Source organism: Moschus berezovskii, chromosome 21, assembly GCF_049115385.1.
Source record: "Moschus berezovskii isolate FMDL1 chromosome 21, NW_MosBer_1.0, whole genome shotgun sequence".
Lineage (NCBI taxonomy): Eukaryota > Metazoa > Chordata > Mammalia > Artiodactyla > Moschidae > Moschus > Moschus berezovskii.
The window spans coordinates 57504517-57525688 of NC_142480.1; the positions used below are offsets into that span (position 1 = coordinate 57504517).

A 21172-nucleotide genomic window follows, 5' to 3' on the forward strand; every position below is an offset into this window, starting at 1 on the left:
ATCAGCAACAGGTTCTAGAATGGGAAGGGACAGCACAGGTTAGTTAGTGGGGTCCATGAATATAGGATAGTGGTGCCTTTATAATAATTAGAAGAATGGCTGCCATTTATTACCCACCTACAATGTCCCAGGCTCTGATACTGTTTCGTTTCATTCCCAGAAGAAGCCTGGTCCATAGTGAGCATGAATGTCATCTTATGATGAGCAAGTGGAATTCAGGAGGAGAACTGATCTGCTAATAAATGAGTGTGTTAGGATCCAGATGCAGGTCTTCCCGACTCTTAGCGCTGATGCTGCACTGCTGATTGCTTCCCTTGTTGAGGAGATTATTCATAAAATCAGTAGCAGGGACGTTTACTACTTTATTCCTGGAAATGTTGGGACTCTGGACACGGGATCCAGTATGCGGGTCTGCTGTTACTTCATCTTCTTCCCCATTTAACATTTCCCTTCAAGGAGAACCTCTGGTGTGTGTTACACACACATCACCCTGCATCTCCTGTTTTCTTCTGGCAAAGGACTTGTATATAGAATATGCATACAGGTGAAACTGGAGTTTTAGGAGGCAAACAGCCTTAAATCCAGAACTGCTAGTTCAGAAATGTTCTAGTTGTCCATTTGATATAGAAGAAAAGGACTTAAATTTTACTTTTGAGGTTTTTCCCTTAGTATAGTCATTTGGACAAACTGCAAAATCTCTCTGACCCTCAGTTTATTCCCTAAAAGCAGGACTAAGATGACTCACGTACTTATTTTTCTGGATCATTGAGAGGAAATGAGATTCTCTATGGGAAAAAAATGTTTTTATAAGCCGGAAACTGATTTTCACATTTCAAGGTATTACTGGCAAAGGGATAGTTCAAAACCATGATGTGAAGGGAAGTTTGACTTTTTAGAGACTTCAGTTGGAGGACTTCATGAATCAATCTCTGCAGTGGTTTAAAAAAATCTCTTCAATTTGCAGCGTGGGAAGAGCCCCCACGAGTCTCCAGTCTGACCTCCAGTCTCATCACTCATGACACTGATGTTCATGAAGTGAGACCCCAGAAGCCCTTGCAGAGCACTGGGGCACCCCTAGGTCTCTGCTCCCAACCCCTACCCAAGCCCTTAGGGTCAGAAAGTGTTGGTTTCTAGGGCTTCTCAGTCATTCGAGAGAGAGTGAAGTCCATCTCAATGCTTCTGTTTTTAACCCTGATGTTTCTTTCTAGATCAAAGCAAGTATTCGGACCTTTACTCCCAGAGAAAAGCGGTTTGTTGAAGATGGCCGCAAGCTGTCCAAAAAGGTAGGTCAGGGCAGTAACCTGGCTTCTTGGTACACTCAGCACCAGTACCTGGACTACTTACTGCTGAAGACTTGGTCTCATCTCCCCTCCTCTCCCTTCTCCCTCTCTCCACTCCCCCATCCCATCACCTCCCCTTTCCTCCCTAGATGAGGACTTGGGTTGGGTTTAGTAAACAAGGGAAAGACTGAGAACATATCTGTTGGATGATGCAGGGAGTGCCGGCCCTCCATTCATCCCTGAACCATGTTGTAAACAAGAATTCTGAGCGTCAAGCCTCCATAAACCTCCTGAGTGTCCTGGGTCCCTCCGCCCTCCTTCCATCACAGCCATGCTTTTCTCCATCCTGGCATATTTCAGAGGCATTTTGCTTATGACGTCCATCATACAATTAAGCCAGTGGCTCTTTTGAGATGTCCAGCCTCAGATTCACCCACAGCGGTTCCTCCCGCTTCTGTTTTGCCTAAATTTGGGGTGTATCGGCATTTTACCCCCAGTGGAATTAATCCTCACTCCCCGTGCCAGGGACCCTTAATTCCTCTCTCATCAGCTCAACAGAAAGTGAAGATCAGGGCTGAGTAGAGGAAGTTTCACATTTTTCTTACCACGACCTTTCCAATTCTTTCCAGAGCCCCTCCCTGTTCTAGTCCAACACAGTTCAGGATTTCACTCTGTACTTATTGTCCCTCTTCAGCTGTGTAACAACGTGTCCCCTTTTTAAACTGTTTATGACTTCCACCACTTCCTGTGGGGTGAGCAGCTGGGGATTACATAAAGCAAGTTAAATATAAAGGCAGCTTACCATCCTTTGGTTTCCCATGAACTTCTGGACATACTGGGGAAAGGCCTTAAACCTCTTCTGAAGGGAGCATCTGAATGTTTTGTTTTGGTCTGCCACAATATTGAGTGTAATATTTATTTTCTGTAATCAGAGTCAGTGGCTTTATTATTGTTATTATTATTGCCTTTTGCTCTGTTTACTTAAAAAATTAAAACCTGAATTGAGGTAGGTGACATTGCCTCTTTTGCAAACAGATTGAAATGAATCTGCCTACATCTGGGAGAAAAGACATTGCCTGTGCCAAACAGGACCCTCACCTCCGTGTGGGGTGGCTTTGGGAGGTGGGAGCACCAGGGCATTTGGGGCTGAGACCCTGGGGGATGTTAGGTTTCTCCCTTAGGGCCTCTCACCACTAAATGTCCCCAGATGGTTGCAAAGTTGAAACCTATACTTGTGACTCAACTCCTTAAAATCTCTTGGTATGTGCCAGGCACTGTTCTAAGCCCTTCAAGTGTCTCCACAACCTCCAAGGTTACCTCTCCTATGTCAACCTCATTGAATAAGAGAGGTTAAGAAACTGGCCCAGCGTCACACAGCAAAGAGGTGGGAGAGCTGGATTCCCTCCCCAGAACTTTACTTTCCTGTGTTGCCCTTGTTCATTCGCTCAGTCGTGTCCGACTCTCTGCATCCCCACGGCCTGCAGCACGCCAGGCCTCCCTGTCCTTCACCATCTCCCGGAGTTTGCTCAGACCCGTGTTCATTGAGTCGGTGACGCCATCCAACCATCTCATCCTCTGTCGCCCTGTTCTGCTCTCAGTTTTTCCCAGCATCAGGGTCTTCTCTAGTGAGTTGGCACTTCACATCAGGTGGCCAAAGGATTGGAGCTTTATAGACTTTTTCTTCTAGATGTGATGAGCTAGAATACACGTAGATTTCTACTAAAAGTACCCAGTTCCTTCCAAACTAAAAACTAAACAGCACAAATCCTCACTCCATTCTCTCTGTCTCTCTCAAACACACACATACACAGATTCACACACATCACATGCCTGACGGCTGTATTTTTTACCAGCTCAGTTTTGTGTTGAACATTATTGAAACAGCCTGTTCTCCTTCAAAGGAGCTATAAAATGCATTGGATTTTCTTTACCTCCCTGAATGCTCATATTTTAAAAATGAATTGTAGAAAAATTGTACAACTCTTCTTTATTGTTTTGTTAATTTGTGGCTATACAGAATATAATTTAAATGACCAGGCCGTCTGATCTAAAGAGAATAATTGAAGTGTGTAAATCTCGTTCCCTATTTTCCATTTTTTTAAAATCAGATCTTATCCAGAGATGTAGACCGAGTGAAGAGACTCACCATGGCTATATGGAATACAATGCAATTCCTTAAAAGCTGCTTCCAGTGGGAATCCACGCTGAGAAGTACAGTAGCATTCATGGTAAGGCTCCTTTTAAAAAAAAAAAAAATCAGATTATTTGCTCTGAGTCCCAAATCCAAAGGCAGGTGGGTTTTATTATACTTAGATGAAACAGAATGCTGCACATTCAGCAAAGCTGAAGTTTATGCCAGTAAGGAAACTTAAAAAATAAAGGACATACAGTCGCTTTCTTAAAATATATTATGTAGGAGACATAGGAGACTGTATAGGAGGTTTCTTTCTAAGACCATCCTTATCAAATTTATCCTTGGAAATCCTTTAACTTACCCAACTCATGATTTAGTCACTCAGTCGTGTCCAACTCTTGCAACCCCATGGACTGTAGCCCTACAGGCTCCCCTATCCACGGGATTCTCAAGGCAAGAATACTGGAGTGGGTTGCCATTCCCTTCTCCAGAGGATCTTACCAACCGAGGGATCAAACCTGAGTCTCCTGCATTGCAGGCAGATTCTTTACCCACTGAGCCACCCAACTCATATTCATATATATATACTATCTCTTGATAGGCTTCCCTGATAGCTCAGTTGGTAAAGAATCCACTTGCAATGCAGCAGACCCCTGTTCAATTCCTGGGTTGGAAAGATCTGCTGGAGAAGGGATAGGCTACCCACTCTAGTATTCTTGGGCTTCCCTTGTGGCTTAGCTGGTAAAGAATCCACCTGCCATGTGGGAGACCTGGGTTTGATCCCTGGGTTGGGAAGATCCCCTGGAGAAGGGAAAGGCTACCCACTCCATTGTTCCGGCCTGGAGAATCCGTGGACTGTGTAGTCCATGAGCATCACTTCGAATGTTCTTGTGGCGGTGGTTATAATCATTTGTCTAATCACTATACGGGTCTGTTTCTCTCCTTCTTCCCATAAGTGCCGGTGTTTTTTGAAAAATGGCAGATGAAAAATCACATGACTAAATGAAGACTGCCTTGCTCTAATTTATGTTTCAAGTAAATCATTGACAGACTTTGGTATAAAAAACATATGTTCATATCAAACCTCTTGAGTCATAACTGATTACTACAAGTTGACTCAACAGCACTGAGGAGAACCATGATGTCTGTGAAATACACTTTTATAATACCATCGGCGCTTCCTGTGAGCATGCTGAAATAACAGAATCTCAGACCTGCACATGATCTTCAGACCACCTGGGCCAACCTCCAAGAGTCCAAGAATCTAGTAGGGACTGGCAAGTTATTAAGAGCACAGTGTCCTCGCTTTGCATCTCGGGGCATCCTCCCTTGCCTGTAAAGGAGCTTGTCATTGATCAGATTGGTAGCGTCGGGCATGGGAGGAGAAACAGCCACTCAGCCTTTCTTCTTCCACCTTCTGTGTTATGCCAGTGGTACCCAACCTTTTTGATACCAAGGACTGGTTTCATGAAAGACAGTTTTTCTAGGGACCAGGGGTGGATGGTGAGGGGATAGTTCCAGGATGATTCAGGTTTATCACATTTATTGTGCAGTTTATTTCTCTTCTTATTGCAGCAGCTCCACCTCAGGTCGTCAGGCATTACATCCCAGATGGTGGGGACCTCTATGTGATGTCATTAACTTCTGTCCCTTGTACAGGTCACAATGTGACCTAATACGTGTGTGAGCAGTCTAGTCACGATCGTGGCTCTTCTATCCCCTGCACCCTATCTGAGGCTCATTCCTACCCACCAGGCATATCTGCATGAAAAAAAAAGTCAGTCCCAGAGGTCAGTGGGTTCAGTCACTTCCACTTTTATTATGTAAGCAGTGTACTGACTCCACAAGAGGCCTTTTCTCAGCCACTGGGGCTCATTCTGTTTTGTCTTTAGTTAATGCTAGTTTTTCATTGGTTTGGGAGGCAGAAGTTCTGTGATGGCTGCAGCCTTGGCCTTTAACATACTTTTTCTTTGGTTTAAAGTTACTGGACCAATTGGCCTTGGTTACACCATGAAGAAGGATTTCTTTAATCCCTATGTGACTTTGACTGGGGGCTGATTCATCCATGTTCCTTTCTCACGTTCCCCCTCAGCTGGCGGCTGCCCGTGTCAGGTTCCTCTTCAGCCTCCCTGCCTCTGTTTCCCACCTGAATTCTCTTTACAAACTTTCCAGGGAATGTTCTCTGTGATTCTGGGCAAAAGAGGCCATTTACCACAACTAGCAACTTCTTCCTCTCGGCACCCAGGCCAGCCACTGGGAAGAGGAAAGGGTTTCCTCTTTCTGGAGCTTGGTTTCTGGCACTGGGATTTTTAGAAAAACAAGAGATCTGTTGCACTGGATTATGTAGGGGGATGACAGAAATGATTAATGGGCTGTCAGCGTGATCTGAAGAAAGATTACCACAAGTGAATAGAAGTAAGTTGTTTCATGGAGGGGGCTTCTACCCAGGAAGAGAGCCTTGGCAGGGGGGCTGCTTCTGCACCGCCTGCGACCTGAGTGAACCCTCCTTGCCGACACCATGTTGCAGAGTCCTCTGCCAGCCTGGCTGCCAGGTTCAGGCTGGCACGTGGTCTTTGAACCTCCCTCAGTCCCACGGCATGAAAGATACAGGGGTGCTCTTCTTGCTGGCTTGCCAAAATGCGATTTCGCAGGAATCCCTTGGAGGCATCCAGGACTGTGAGAGCCCCCACTGGCAGTGTGGATAGGGAACATTTTCCACTGGACCTCACTGGAAAAATGCAGAGTCAATTACCAGTGATCCATGCGTCCACGCTCTCTCTCTCTCTGGGTTGTCTTGAGAGCTTCACTCAGATACACTTAATTTTCTGTTGTCCTTTGGAGTTCGACTTTTGAATGACTGTCTCACGTTGACCCTGACCATCCACAGCGGATCTCAAGAGATACTGCAGATGTAGACATGCGTATCTCCCTTCCCTAAGCTGCAGATGTGTGATTTCATTCAAGAATGTTTTTGTCCATCATGTTGGTCACTCTAAAACCATTTATGCTCCCCAACACGAGAACACCTAAAGAAAATGCATTATTAGGATAAAATACAAAATGTGTCATAGCCTCCCTTATTTTTATTTCTTTTTTAAATAAGATCACAGGTAGCCGAGCCTTCCTATTTTTCGAAAGACACTTTGCTTTCATGGCTCTTGCTTACAGACTTACCATCAGTTGCTTGTGGAGGACTGATGGGGGAAGCCACACCTGGGGGCTGCCACTGGCCGTTTCCCTGACTCTGTAGGGCTTCCTTCAGGGTGGTCTTTCTGCTGAATGTTGGGTCCCTCGGTGACCTGGGCCAGACAGGGAGGAGGGAAGACTCTAATCTGAAGCCTGGCTTCCCTCCTCCCGTCCCCTGTGGGAATACCGTATTTGTCTTGTGGGGTGCGGTACAAGCACTCTCCTACAGTCTGCTCCTGGTCTTCATTCGTCCATGTGATGCCTTCGTTCACGCTTCTTCACTTGCTCTGACGTTACAGGGGCAGAACAGTTTTTGTGCTGTCTGAAGCAAGGTCTTTTTAACAATAATTTAAATTTCTTTTTTAAAATATTTATTCATTTATTTGGCCCTGTTGGATCTTAGTCGGAGCATCTGGGGCTTCATTGTGTCCTGTAGAACCTTTCGACGCAGCCCCTGAACTGTCTTGTTGTGGCGCTCGGGCTTAGTCGCTCTGTGGCTTGTGGGATCTTAGTTCCCCGACCAGGGATCAAACCCACGTCCCCTGCGTAGCAATATGGATCCTCTACCACTTTGCCACCAGGGAACTCCCTGAAGCAAGGTCTTATGGCAAGGATTTATTTAACAGTAGGACTGCATGTAAAAGCCTTTCTCTGTTAGAAATTAGGATAAGTGCTGTTTGAGGGTTCATCGCCCAGATGTGAAAAGAACTGGGTTGGTTGAACCAGTCTCCACTGGGGCTTGTCCTTCCCCTAGAGGTACAACACTGCAAGCTAAGGGCAGAACTCTAGGAATTTTTGTTCACTTCTGTTAAACATAAAGTTGCCTTACTAACAACATGTCTGTGTGTCTATTTTCAGCTGATAAAAAGCAGGAATGTAATAGGATCATATTTAGGATATTCTGGCTGTTAATTTTAAGACTTTATGAAAGCAAGCCATACATTTTCTAAGGGATCCTGTGGATGTGTATATGAATATATCATATCTTGTTGAAAGCAGGAGTTAAAGGAAAGCAGCCTGTGAAGATCTAGGCCCAGAATCACAGGAGAAAAAGAAAACCTAGGTCCATGTGGGGTCCAGTCAGAAGGAGATGAACAAACATGAGAAAATTTATCTTTTTATGCTGTCTAAGCGTCAACCTACCCCACTGGGGATGAATCCCCTCTCCACGTAAGATGGGTGGTTCTGGTCCCCATACTAAAAGAAGAAAGTTATCTTTAATTCCCTGACACCTGCTGTATAAGTGTTGCTATATACTGTTTAATTCATTGTTGTTGTGAGAAGTTAATTGTGGACTTTTCCTTTAACTTTTCTTGAAGTATAGTTGATTTACAATGTTGTTAGTTTCAGGTGTATAGCAAAGTGATTCAGTTACATGTGTATATGTCTATTTTTTTTCAGATTCTTTTCCTTATAGGTTATTATAAGATACTGAGTATAGTTCCCTGTGCTGTACAGTAGGTCATTGAATGTGTACTTTTTTAGAGTAGTCAAATTCTAAATCATGCTTCTATAGGCTCAAGGGTTTCTTTTGTTGTTGTTAGGATAATTAGGGGAAATCTTGCTTATTACTGCTTTTGAGTCTTTCTCCTTCCCCTAAGTTTTCTAGATTTTTTTTTTCTTACTGTGTTATATTTTCTGAACTTGACTTGCTTCAAGTTAAAGTTAATTGTTTTTTGCTTAAATTTTCACAGTCTTGCTTCTCCAATTAAAAGACAAGTTCATATGAGACGTCAGCTTATTGACAGAGGCCACATGTAGCTAAAGCATCATGTCTAGAAGAAGCACATCTGTATATTTCCATGTGAATGGATTTATAAATATACATGGTGTTTTATATACATGCTCATGATCATTCCCAGTCACAGGCTTTGAGCTCCAGGGATAACTAATGGCTCATGTTGTTTCAGTGTTTGCTGCATGTCAGGTGCCATCCTAAGCGTGTCATAAATGTCCGTTCATTTAGTTCTTACAACAACCTGCAGGTGTAGGTGCCAGTTACAGTATTCCCCTCCTTTTACAGATAAGAAAAATGAGCCCGTGGAAGGTAAATAAAGGTTAATAATAAAGTGATGAAGCTCATATGCATTTAAGAGGCAGAGCTGAGATTTCAACTCAGACCATCAGAATTTAGAGTCCTTGCACTTAGCCATTGGGCTACACTGCCTCTTATATATGCCAAAGATGCAGTGATTGTAGTCTTTGTATTTCAAGGACCCTTGTATTCAGGATCCTTGTCCTTAGAGACAAATACACGAATTGTGGTCCTTGCAGTTAGGTAGATAGATAATGACTCTTCCCAGATGGCGCTAGTGGTAAAGAACTCGCCTGCCAGTGCAAGAGAGGTAAGAGAGTTGGGTTTAATTGATGGGTCAGGAGGACCCCCTGAAGAAGGGAATGGCCACCCACTCCAGTATTCTTGTCTGGAGAATCCCATGGACAGACGAGGCTGGCGGGTTACAGTCCAGAGTTTTGCAAAGAGTCAGACTGAAGTGACATAGCACCTCACAGTCACATAATAACTCTAGGAACAACCATGTGAGTCACTTCCTATATGTATCCAGATATTACAAATGGGAGTTAAGCCTATTCCAAGATGCTTTGGGAGAAAGACACTGTCAATATATGGGTAGGAATAATTCTCAGATACAGTCATTATGTTCACAAGAGCTGGAATAAAAGGAGCAAGAGGTGGAAATGTCTGTAGCATCTTTGGGGAACATCCCTGACTTTGGGAATCACATGCTTATGATATCCTTGGAATTCAGCTTCATGGTCTGGAAAACCTCAGTGCTTGGTTCTAGACTAAGCCCCAAATTGAGGACTGAGTTATCTTTTCCTGCTTTTGGAGGAAGCCCTTAGATGATGTAGAAAGATTTTCTTGGGGGTATTGAAGAGTGAAAAGAACTAAAGGAAGGAACCATGGAAGAAATCTGTTCTTTTCAGATTTTCTTCAAGTATTTCAAGTTGTTAAGAATAGGGGCTGGGAGTCAAGAAGAGTGACTATCTACATTAGTAAATTAGTACAGAATATTTTAAAGCAATAGCTTTCAGAGGCATTAGCCTAATTTTCTAGTGTGGGAAGGCCCATATTTCTAGTGTATAGTCCCATGTCTAGTGCAAATGCATTATTTGATGATAGTTAAAAAGAACTGAATTTTTTTTCAAAAGATAATTTTGTATCTTGACACTTATATTGTTCACTCAACTGTCTGGGTTTTTGTTTTTCTCTTAGGTAACTATTTTACAAGCCCCCCAGTATTATCTATAAAAAGACCTAAGGTTATATCATGGCGAAAATGCATTGATTTTTTTCATATGACAGAAAATATTTGCTTGACAGTTGGCATCATCAGAAGATTATTTTAAATAGCAAAGATCTCCCAATGCTGTAAAAATAAAGTTGCATTTATATAGTTTTGTTTTTTCACCAATCTTCAGGCACTTACCTCTTGTATCAGGGAGAGAAGTCTGTGGGGAATTTTTGATGGATTCCTTATTTATTAAATTTTTACTTGGATCTTTGATGTTAAAAAGCAATCTAAGTCTACCATATATCAATGGGTATCTTCATAAAGCTATGCTTTTAACATCTGTGACTTTTTCCTTGTATTTCTTGATTGTAGAAACCGAAGAATTAATTCTTCAGAGTTGACAGGTCCTGCAGTATGATATATAACTTAAAGCATCAATCAACTCCCCCCATGAGGTTAAAATACAGTTCTCCACTTTCATACTGCTAGCTTCTACTTAACACAAACAGAATTCTTAGCTTTTAGGGATCTGTAATTTTGAGAAGTGTGAAATGATTTCACATTGAAACTGAAAAACAACAGCAACTGTGACAGAATGAACCTTTTCATCATGCATGAATGTGCGCGCACACACACATGCACACACACACATATGCATGCGCACACACGCATGCGCAAACACACACACACGCACACACACACACGCACACACACACACGTGCACACAGCACTGAGAAGCAGAGGGCATTTGGGGAGCAGAAAGTTATACTGCTGAATGTTTTCTGAGAAGAGTTTGAAAAAATTTCATGAGACCTGGAGAATTGCCCCTTCTGTCGCCCACAGAATTCAGATTGAATTTACTTTGCTACAAATGACTACAATGGACGTTTTGTTTTCAGATCAGCCTATTAAAATAGTGTTGGTCATACTGTCTAGCATAGGGAACTCTGCTCAATGTTATGTAGAAACCAGGATGGGAAGGGAGTTTGGGGGAGAATCAGTTCAGTTCAGTCGCTCAGTTGTGTCCGACTCTTTGTGACCCCGTGAATCACACCACGCCAGGCCTCCCTGTCCATCACCAACTCCTGGAGTTTACCCAGACTCTTGTCCATCGAGTCGGTGATGCCATCCAGCCATCTCATTCTCTGTCGTCCCCTTCTCCTCCTGCCCCCAATCCCTCCCAGCATCAGAGTCTTTTCTAGTGAGTCAGCTCTTCGCATGAAGTGGCCAAAGTATTGGAGTTTCAACTTTAGCATCAGTCCTTTCAATGAACACTCAGGACTGATCTCCTTTAGGATGGACTGGTTGGATCTCCTTGCAGTCCAAGGGACTCTCAAGAGTCTTCTCCAGTACCACATCTCAAAAGCATCAATTCTTGGGCACTCAGCTTTCTTCACAGAATTTGGGGGAGAATAGATGTATGTGTATATTTGGCCCAATTGCTCTGCTGTGCACCCAAAGCTATCACAACCTTGTTAATCGACTATATAAAAAAAAATTCACAGTTACAATCACCACGTTGTCTGGGAAAAAAATTTTTAGGCATCTTAAATGCTACAAAAATGTATACTTATATGCAAAAATCTCTAAATATGTTACATAGGATGCTTAAGATATTTGCCAGTTTATTATTTTTCGATTTAACATGATCTCCAAAATCTTCCTTTTCACAGAGGACTAGCTAACATACTTTCAGAAATACCATAAAGTTCTTTTTCAGCAATTTTTTTCATAAGAACAATCCATTATTGTACATTATGATTGTAATTTTTTACAACATAATTGCACCTTTTATTGACATCTTCTCAGGCATTAACTAATTATGCCATTTAATAAAATTACAGTAATTGCATTAAAAGATTATCTGTTGAAAATTTAAAAGGACACTCTTAGCTATTTTTAGCATATTTCATGTTTATATTTTCAGTTTCATAATTGAATTGCATTTCCAGACAGAATTCCAGCTATACTGAATGAAGTCAGTTGGTATTTTGGAGCATCCCAGTTTTGACTAGTAAGCATTAGGTCTTAATTTTTTTAAATTCTGGAACAGCATATGTTGTCAGTCTTCACATGGCCCTGTGGGTAATTAGTGAGTGGTTCTGGTCAGCGCAGCCCCTGATGGGGACCCTCTTGTTTCTACCTACTGCCTTTCCTGCGCTTCCTCTTGGGAGGTATTTGTAAGCACACACTTTTTCACCTTCTCTGAATTTTCTGGTTAGAGACCGTTGTTCTTTGCAGAGTCCAGAAAATTCAGTCTAGTTCACTCTGCTCTCCAGAGATACCCTAACCAAGTTAATTTGAACTTGATCCTGACTCTCGGAACTTAAATCTTAGAGAAAGAAAAAACTTCAGTGACCACGTCCCTCCTCTACCCGGGCCGCGTTTCACGGCCTCCTTCCTTGCTTCCCTCCCTCCCTTTTCACAGCTGTTGTCCAGTGTTAGATACGGAGGTGCAGAGATGAAATGATCATAGTAAGTCCTCTGTCTATCCTGGGCCTCCACAGTGACTCTGTGGTAAGGAATCCATCTGCCAACGCAGGAGATGCGGGTTCGATCCCTGGGTCAGAAAGATCCCCTGGAGGAGGGCAGGGCAACCCACTCCAATATTCTTGCCTGGAGAATCCTGTGGACAGAGGCGCCTGGCGGACTACTCCAGTCTATGGGGTCTCAGAAGAGTTGGCCACATCTGAGTGACTGAACAGAGAGCATCCTCATTGCCTCTGTTCTTCTCTCACTTCCTCCTTCCATCCCTCCCGCCCTTCTCACCCCATCCGCCTGCATCCCAGCCTCTCCCCAGCATCCCTTCACACCTCTTTTGCCGCTCCCTGTCTTTCTTTCTCTTATCTTCCCTCCAGTGTGCTCCTCTTATGCTTGAAACCAAAGTGATAACCTTTTAATTATTAAAGCACACCATAAGAAAAATTAAACTTGCCCTTTTAGAGAGAAAATTAATAATCACAAATATTTTTAAACATATGAAATGAGCTACAAATGTGGGTAGGAATCATGGGGTCGCAAAGAGTCGTACACGACTGAGTGACTGGACTGAACTAAACTGAACTGAACTGAACTGAACTAACTAGCTATGGGGAGGCTGGATGTTGCTGCCCTAACTCAGAGAAAAACTTCACTGAAGTGGGTACTGGTGTGCACACACACACAAAGTTGCTATTTCATTGCAAAGGTTGTGAAGGACCTGTTTGAGGATGGGGTTGAAATGCAAAGCATTGTCTTCTGTGTTATGTAGCTAATGTGTAAGAGTCAACTATCTCCAGGGCTGATTAATGTGCATGGAAATGCCAAATCACGGGGTTCTATCTTTCAGGCTATGATAGTACTTTTCATGTTTGGCCTAATAAATTATGTTCTTTATATCAAAAAAGGGGGGTTTTATTTTAATATTTCAGGGTAATGTCATATGCTTAAGAAATTCAGTGCAACTTGGCTGTGTGATTGAAGGATTGTGTTAGGACATTGTGAGCTGTGGACTGAATGACAGAGGCCCAGTCTTTTATCTGTGTATCCATCCTTACTGCTTATCTTGGGATTGAGTATACTGCAGGCATCAAATCAGTGCTGCTTAGAAGAGTACTGGAACTCAGGCACACTATCTGTTATCAGCTACTGTTTATAGTTCAGTTACTATTCTGACCATAGCAACCCATGACCCCACTGGAGGGTAAGATTCAGAAACAGCCAAAAATAGCTTCATTGTAATCTTTCTGGATGTACATTTCTCAACTTTTTCTCGAGGCTGTCCATGGTGGGGTGGGGGCTGCTGCTCATTTGCAGCTGGATGGCCACAAGACATTGGTCGGAACACTGGGGGAGGAGGAGGGGAACTGGCAAATCTCTAACCCAGATCCACAGCCCCTGAATCTGCAGGGATTTTATTTTTGATTCTTACAGAGCCAAGTGTGTCCCCCACCCCCAATCTGTTTCTATATATGACACCTGGTTGTGCAAACAGTTTGTGTGATGCAAAAACGGAAAAGGAGATTTAGAAATAAGAGAGGGCTTGGGCAGAGAGGCATAGAGTGCTCGTGTGTCTGAACACAGGACCAATTTCCTGCTTCAGTTCTGACCTGTTGAAGAACCACGCTCAACACTTGCATTTCCAGCTAATTCAATATTGCCTTTTTGGTGGTCCGAGCTTTGTCATTTGTTTGGAAGCTGTCATCTTTATTAGCATCTCTGGCTGATCTTCGAGGCTCCCCATTAGGTGGCGCGTGCTCTCCCTTGTCTGGCTGGGCTTGGCGAGCCGCTGGCCCTTTTATTGCTGTGTGATGCGGGCATGCTCGCTGGGCAGCCTGTAATTAGACCCACCACAGATGACAGTTACAAGAGAGCATGGTAATCATTCGAGCTGCCTGATCTGATGTTTATGGAGAGAAGCCTTCTTTGTGGTCTGGTTGGGGTTTACTATATTATATTGTACTTTTGCCATTTGATTTATAATTCAGGAAGGTGTGTTTTGCTCCTTCTGTGCTGAGCTTGGAGTCATGTCATTGGCCTTTGAAATAATAGAGCTAATTTGCCGGGGGGGGGGGAGTTTCACTGGACTGGTACTCTTGCTCCCACTTTTATTTTAAAAGATAGGAAGACAGCTAAATAAAAAAGTCAGTTTATTATGTCATCATCTAAATCCATTCCTGTTCAATGTTTACTGACTATTTTAGTCTCCTTGGGATTTTCTTATAACCCAGATCCATGCTTTTTGGCCCCTTAAAATAGACTTGCCTATTTCTGTCCTCGCTTTTTAAAATTTTGTTTTTAACTCACTGCCAGAGATACTTGATTTTGTCAAGGAAAAGTAAAAAGAAAGGAATATATTCTTTAGCTCAGTTGGTATTAAGGCAACACCCCCATGGCTACAATTTTAAGTCTGGAAAAACATGGAGCTCTATGTTCTTTCACAGGGGAAGAAATCGAAGGTTTGGGACAGTGATTTTTTTCCTCCTGGCCTTTAGAATGGAGGATCGTCAGCCCTAATGCCATTTTCACAACATGTGGCTTGGGTGGTCATAAATTTTGCGATGATGGTTTCATTTCATGAGTATGAGTGGTATCTACACAGTGTCCACAGATTGTGCTTTTAAAAGTTCTTTAAAAACACACTTTTCTGCAAGTCTTACCTTTGGAAAATATGCGTCTGGAGAGTCGCTACCCAGAGGGGAATATGCCCTGGGGGGACCGAATATCTATAATGCTACTTGGTGTGGGCTTAGCTGGCCCTTTTCTTGTCTTTGTAAAAAATTGTTTATTTACTTGTTTTTATTCTCAGTTGCACTGGGTCTTCCTTGCTGCCCATGAGCTTTCTCGAGTTGCAGCGGATGGGAGCTGCTCTCTCGTTGTGGGGCTCGGGCTTCTCATTGTGGGGCCTTCTGTTGTGAGCACGGGTGCTGGGCATGCGGGCTCAGTGGTTGTTGCGTGTGAGCTCTGGAGCTCGGGCTTCAGTAGCTGTGGGGCACAGGCCTAGGTGCCCCGTGGTATGTGGGATCTTCCTGGATCAGGGATCGAACTTGTGACCCCTGCATTGGCGGGTGGACTCTTATCCACTGGACCGCCGGGGAAGTCCTTGACTGGCCCTCTCCTCACAGCAGATGAGTGTCCCTCATCAGGACTTGATGGGGACTCTGTGCTGCTGAGGGTGAGACTGATGAGGATGATAGTCAGTGTTTGCATGTTCTGGGCATGTAAGTGACTTCTCTTCAACTTGTTCTTACACATTAGACTGTAGTAACACTTCTAGATTGAAGGCAGGAGGAGAAGGGGACGACAGAGGATGAGATGGTTGGATGGCATCACTGACTCAATGGACATGAGTTTGAGCAAGCTCTGAGAGTTGGTGATGGACAGGGAAGCCTGGTGTGCTGCAGTCCATGGGGTCACAAAGAGTACATGACTGAAGAACTGAACTGAACACTTTTAGCAAAATATTGTCTCGCATTTGTCTCTTGTTTTAAAGAGCAGCAGAATATTAAGTATGAATTTGCAAACAGCAACATTTCTTCTGCCCTGGTATAAGCCAGGCACATGCAACTGTAAACTTTATTTTCAACTATTCCATAGTAAAAGTGCCTTGGAAAGTGTTGAAGGCCTCACATTGAGGAAATTTCTGTAGACTGGTTTCCCCTCCAGTTTCTACTTTGCAAAATAGGAAAATGTGATGTGTGTTTAGCTGTTAAAAAATTAGCTACCTAGGCCTCAGTCACCTTCGCTTCTTTCTGTAAGTTTTATTTTTCTTTTCATTGGTGGTCTTTAAACTTTTAGTAATGGACACGTTTCAAGGGAAAAATAATTGATTACCTGGACTTTTGGTGCATGTGCATGCACACATGCGTGACCACACCCAAGAAAGGGAAGAGGAGAAAGGAAAAGGGAAAAGAGAAAGGATACCAGATAACCTTTCCATTGCTGGAGTTTACTTGAAGGCAGTCCTGCAGGTGGCGATAGAAACTCATAAATGATAAAAGTCCCAAAGTAAATTTCTGTGCAGTTTCTCGGGGATTTTAATTTTGGTAATTTATTTTTAATTTGATACAGTCATCTGCAGGCAGAAATCATTACATTAGAAAAAATTCAAATATGCATGTTATGTAATCTCTGTTTTTATAAAAATTTTCTCGGATATTCTGCGGCTTGTTCATCTGTAAGCACAAGAGATAAGATCTAGGTTACTGCTGAACTGGTACAGATTTTATATGGCAAATAACCATTTTAAGCCTCTTTTTAAAATTTTTTGTTTTACTTTTCTTAACCTGTAGCTAAAATTTGATGCCTGTACCATTGGTTAGGTTTGTAAAGTCTTTTGCTATTGAGTGCTAAGTTGCATAAGTTTAGTGATACGTGTGTGTGTGTGTGTGTGTGTTTGCATGTGTATGTTTTCTTGTGTGTCATTTCCTCCTCCAGAGGATCTTCCCAACTCAGGGATTGAACCTGTGTCTCCTGCATTGGCAGGCAGATACTTTACCACTAAGCCACTTGGGAAGCCCTCTTGTGTGTCAAAAGATAAAATCAGTTGCTTCCATAGGGCATTTTCTTCCTTAGCCAGTTGTTGAAGGTTAGTTTTAATTTGAGCAGAATCACAGATTCTTTGAAAACTATTTATTTTATCCAGCAATAAAAACACAACATAAACAATTTGTTGTGAGAACACTAGAAACTGTATGCTGCCTCTGTTAAGTCCTTCAGTCATGTCCAACTCCGCACAACCCCATAGATGGCAGCCCACCAGGCCCCTCCGTCCCTGGGATTCTCCAGGCAAGAACACTGGAGTGGGTTGCCATTTCCTTCTCCAAGAAATTGTATAGTGGATATGATAACAGTTTTTAGTTATTTTAATTATTTCATTTTAAATATCAGGCATTGTTCAAGCAAAGTTAAAACATTCAATAGATATTTATTCCCTGCTAGTTAATGTTCAAAATTCTTAAATTTCTTTTTGCAAATATGTATTTTCATTTGCCATTTTTCCTTAAGCTTGGGTTTGAAGATGCAAACTCTGAAGTGATTTGCTTAAACATAAAGCTAATTTTCAGCTCTCCTCTTTTCAAGTAGCCTCATTTAAAAAACCTTTGCAGTGCACATTTTCAAGGGGAACTGCCTTGATTCCAGAAAATGTAATTATTTTGGTTTAAATACTTTAGGCTGTAGATGTTGAGTGTCATCAACAGACAGCTATGATAGTCTCGAGCAAATTGTGCGAAATTCAGTCTTTGTCCCTCTCCTGAACATTTTGCTAAGTCTTATGAAGTTTGGAACCAATAAGGTCTTGTCTGCTATACCCTCAAACTACAGAATTTCTTACAAAGGGGGAAAAGAGAAGAGAAAAGGAACCTTCTAGCCTTCTTATATTCTATTTCAATTGCTATTCCAATTCCTCATGAGGATAGCAAGTCAGACTCTCGAAAAACCTATTTTTCTGCTTTCATGTAAAGAATATTCAGTTCTTTGCTCTGTTAGCAACTGACCACAAATCTAATCCATTAAAAAATATATCATAGTAAGCAGTTCTTGAAAATGTTTCTAATAAATGGTAAAAGCCAAGCTTCTACTGTGAGATTAGCAGTTGCAACAGGATGTGTTCGTCAGGAAATAGGTTACTGCCTTAACAGTGTGTCCTGCCGTGTAACATGCAGGATAGATGAAGATTTAAAAGCTTGCAGTGCAGGGAGTTTATTTGACTTCCTCCCTTTGCTTTCTTTTGTGTATTACGGTGTTGTTTATCACACATATGTTTTTCTCAATGAATCTATTCTGAAGTTCATATTATAGACAAAGAGCATCCAGTGCTTTGGAGGTCGTCCCCTTCCCCCACACACATCCATATAAAACAAATTCCCTTTTACAGAATGAAATCTGTAGCTTAAGAAAAAATAATAAGAGAATGGGGAAAGATTATTTTCCTGAAGTCTAGACTCACCCTTAAACCACACCCCAGAACATCTTAAAGATGCAGGAAATACTGCTATGGATTATGGTGATTTTCCTGCTTTTTGCTTGATTACTTTCCAGTGTCGGAGGCAGTGGACAGTAGTGCTAATGAATAATGCCTTCTACGTGGATGATACCTGTAGTCACACACACGCAGTGACTAAGAGATCAAATATACTGGCTAAAAAGCCTTAGGGAAGCATTATGTGTCTGAGGTCTGATCTATTGTCTGGGAGGTCGGAGAGTGTTAATGCACTCTGCAAAGATTACACTCCCTCTCTAATTGCTCCAACACTTCCTTAAAGGATTTAAACAGTCAGGAAAGGTGATGCTCCTTGTCAGTTTTTGTCTTCTGCCTGCAGTTGAAGTTTATCTGTCTTTCCGCTGAGACCACTAGATCAAGTAGCCTTGCCAGTGTCAAAGGCATAAACTCTGAATTAAGAGTGAAAGCAATGAGAGATGTTATTTACAGCTCCATTATGACTTGCTCTTTAAATACTTTGCATTCCATCGCTGGTGTTTACGTTGTGAAAACGACAGCATATCCGTGTTCAGAAAAGGGCGGCTGAAAGAAGTCCAAGGGTTCACTTTGACTTTTGATCAGATTTGTTTTCATAATCTTTTCTCAATGCCATAAGGGCCACTGTGGCATTTTGCATTGAAGTTATTTCCAGTAAAAACAGATGTAAGAAATAGTGGACTTTAGCATTTCCTCTCTGCCGCTTCCCCCACCACCACACAAACACATACACACACGCAATTCTGAAATACTTATCTTGAATTAGGCACGTATAAGACTGACCCACACATAGACCTGATAACTTTGTCCAGGACATCATTGGAAATTTCATAAGCTGTGCAAACATATTTTTTAAAACCTCACTTTCTGCATTAAAGAACGCTTCCTTATTCTTGTGTGGTGTCCGAAAGCTGAGATCATAATTTTAATCAGACTCTGTATCTCTTACATTGCTTTGATTTTAACTCAGCATTTTCTAAGTAACACCGAAAAGCTTAAAGGAAGCTTTTACCAATTCTTCCATGATGGAAGTGCAGGAAATCCTAGGGCTCTGTATGTTGCAGGCACCATATTGCACTCCTTAAATTCATAGTCAGCCTTGCTGGAGGAGTGGGAAGGGCAAGCTTGCATTTCATCCTGAGCATTTTCTGCCCACTATGTACAGTTGCATCATTGAGAGATAAGAATTCCTCTGAGATCAGTTCAGATTGCTAATATATGTGGCCAAGAGCCTGCAATATAATATTTATGTTGCTTCCAGAAGAGACTTGGGAGGATTCCCTGTAAATCGAGATGGTAGTCTGAATGATGGCTGTAGATGGATTTTTTTTTTTTTTTAAAGAAATCCTTGTTTGTCCCACGGGACTTTCACACTTTTCAGCTGACGGCACTGTATTTTACTCATATTGTGTAAAGCTGTCAGTGTATACGTTACACACGTCTCCCGAAGCCTCCAAGCAGATGACGAGAACTATTGCTCGAGGGGGGAAAACAGCATTCGAATCAATATCTTCAGGAGAGAATTTCTCCCGGGTCTCCCGTGCCTGCTCCTACATGGACTGTCCCTTGCACTTCTTCTTCTTGTATGTTCCCTTGCACTGTTGGTAGATTACACTGAATGCTTCACGTGTATATAAAAATTAAAAATTCAAACAAAAATCTGGCCCGCATGAAGAACAGGCCCTTTGGGCATATGGTTCATTATGCATATTCGTTTAATTACTAAAACACTTGGGATGGCTTTCCTGCCCTTGCTTTCAACTTGCAAAGTTGGATCTCTTCTCTTGCACAGAAAATGTAGCCCAGGATTCTGTTTTGAAGGAGAAAAAAAAGAAAAAAAAAAGGTGGGGTGGGGGGAGAGCCTTTGAAGAAATTACTGGAATTCACCAAAAGGAGGTGTGATGCTCAGGATGAAACCAGTGGGAGTCAGAGTCTATCTCTTTTTCTTTCCTATTTTCATCCCTTTCTCCCTCTGATTTCTCCCACTGGCCCTGAAGGCCAGCTTTACTGTGGTTGGTTTATATGAACACAAGCAGGGCAGGAGTGTAAGACGAACGGTTCAGGTTTCAAATACATCCCCTCTGAGCGACTCAAGTCTCATGATGAAGCTGTCTAAGTTTTATTGGTTAGAAAGGCCGTGCTGTGAAAGTGCGACTTTAATTGATTTTTCAGGGCAGACAGGTGGTGATGGTTTAGACATGCCCTAGCCTCAATGCCACTCCTAATTTGGAGCAGCGCATATAATAGCTTTATTAAAATAAACAGTCTCCTGGCTTCGCTTTTACCTGAACATCTGCCTCTTGGATTTTAAAGGACCTTGTAAAATAGTTTCACTCTGCACGTAAATGGATCTGATCCTAAAAAAGCTGAGGAAGACTTTTATTTTCTGTTCGTGTCATCAAACTTATTATTTTTTGTTTGAAAGGAAAAACAGTGAAATTCACACGGCATCTTTAAATAGGATTATGCTTGTTTTAGGAATATTGGTGCTTGTTTTGGGCATATTTGCTTACGTGATGCGACAGATTTTAAACATAAGAGGCCAAAAATGGAATTTGTACTTGCGCAGCAGGGCTTTGATTTGAGCTATTGTTTTGGGGGGCAGAAGCTTGTTTGAGTGTGAGTGGTATGTGTGTATGTATGAGTGTGTGTGTGTGTATGTTTGAGGGTGTGTGTATGTATGAGTATGTGTGTGTGGACATACATGCTGAAACACCATATTTTAGGTTTCTTCCCAGTTTATAGTGATGCCCAGTGTTGTCAGAAATCTGTTTGGATTAAAATAAACTCAGGACTCCTGAGAGCATTTTTAAGGGAAAGGAAGATCCAAACTTGGCATCCTTTTTATTGTTAGTGGCTC

The 21172-nt window shown here is 42.2% G+C and overlaps 1 protein-coding gene and 1 non-coding gene across 4 annotated transcripts in view; one reads left to right on the forward strand and one right to left on the reverse strand.

Moving 5' to 3' along the window:
- MCTP2 (multiple C2 and transmembrane domain containing 2) overlaps nt 1-21172 on the forward strand; it is a 284499-nt gene that overhangs the window by 192336 nt on the left and 70991 nt on the right. For all 3 annotated transcript variants that reach the window (XM_055417730.2, XM_088829687.1, XM_088829688.1), the window contains 2 exons: nt 1209-1283; nt 3389-3508. In XM_055417730.2, coding sequence (XP_055273705.2) covers nt 1209-1283; nt 3389-3508 — 195 coding nt within the window. The remainder of the gene's footprint in view (nt 1-1208; nt 1284-3388; nt 3509-21172) is intronic.
- TRNAG-GCC (transfer RNA glycine (anticodon GCC)) lies at nt 16776-16847 on the reverse strand. Its single transcript has one exon. It is a non-coding gene; the product is annotated as a tRNA-Gly (tRNA).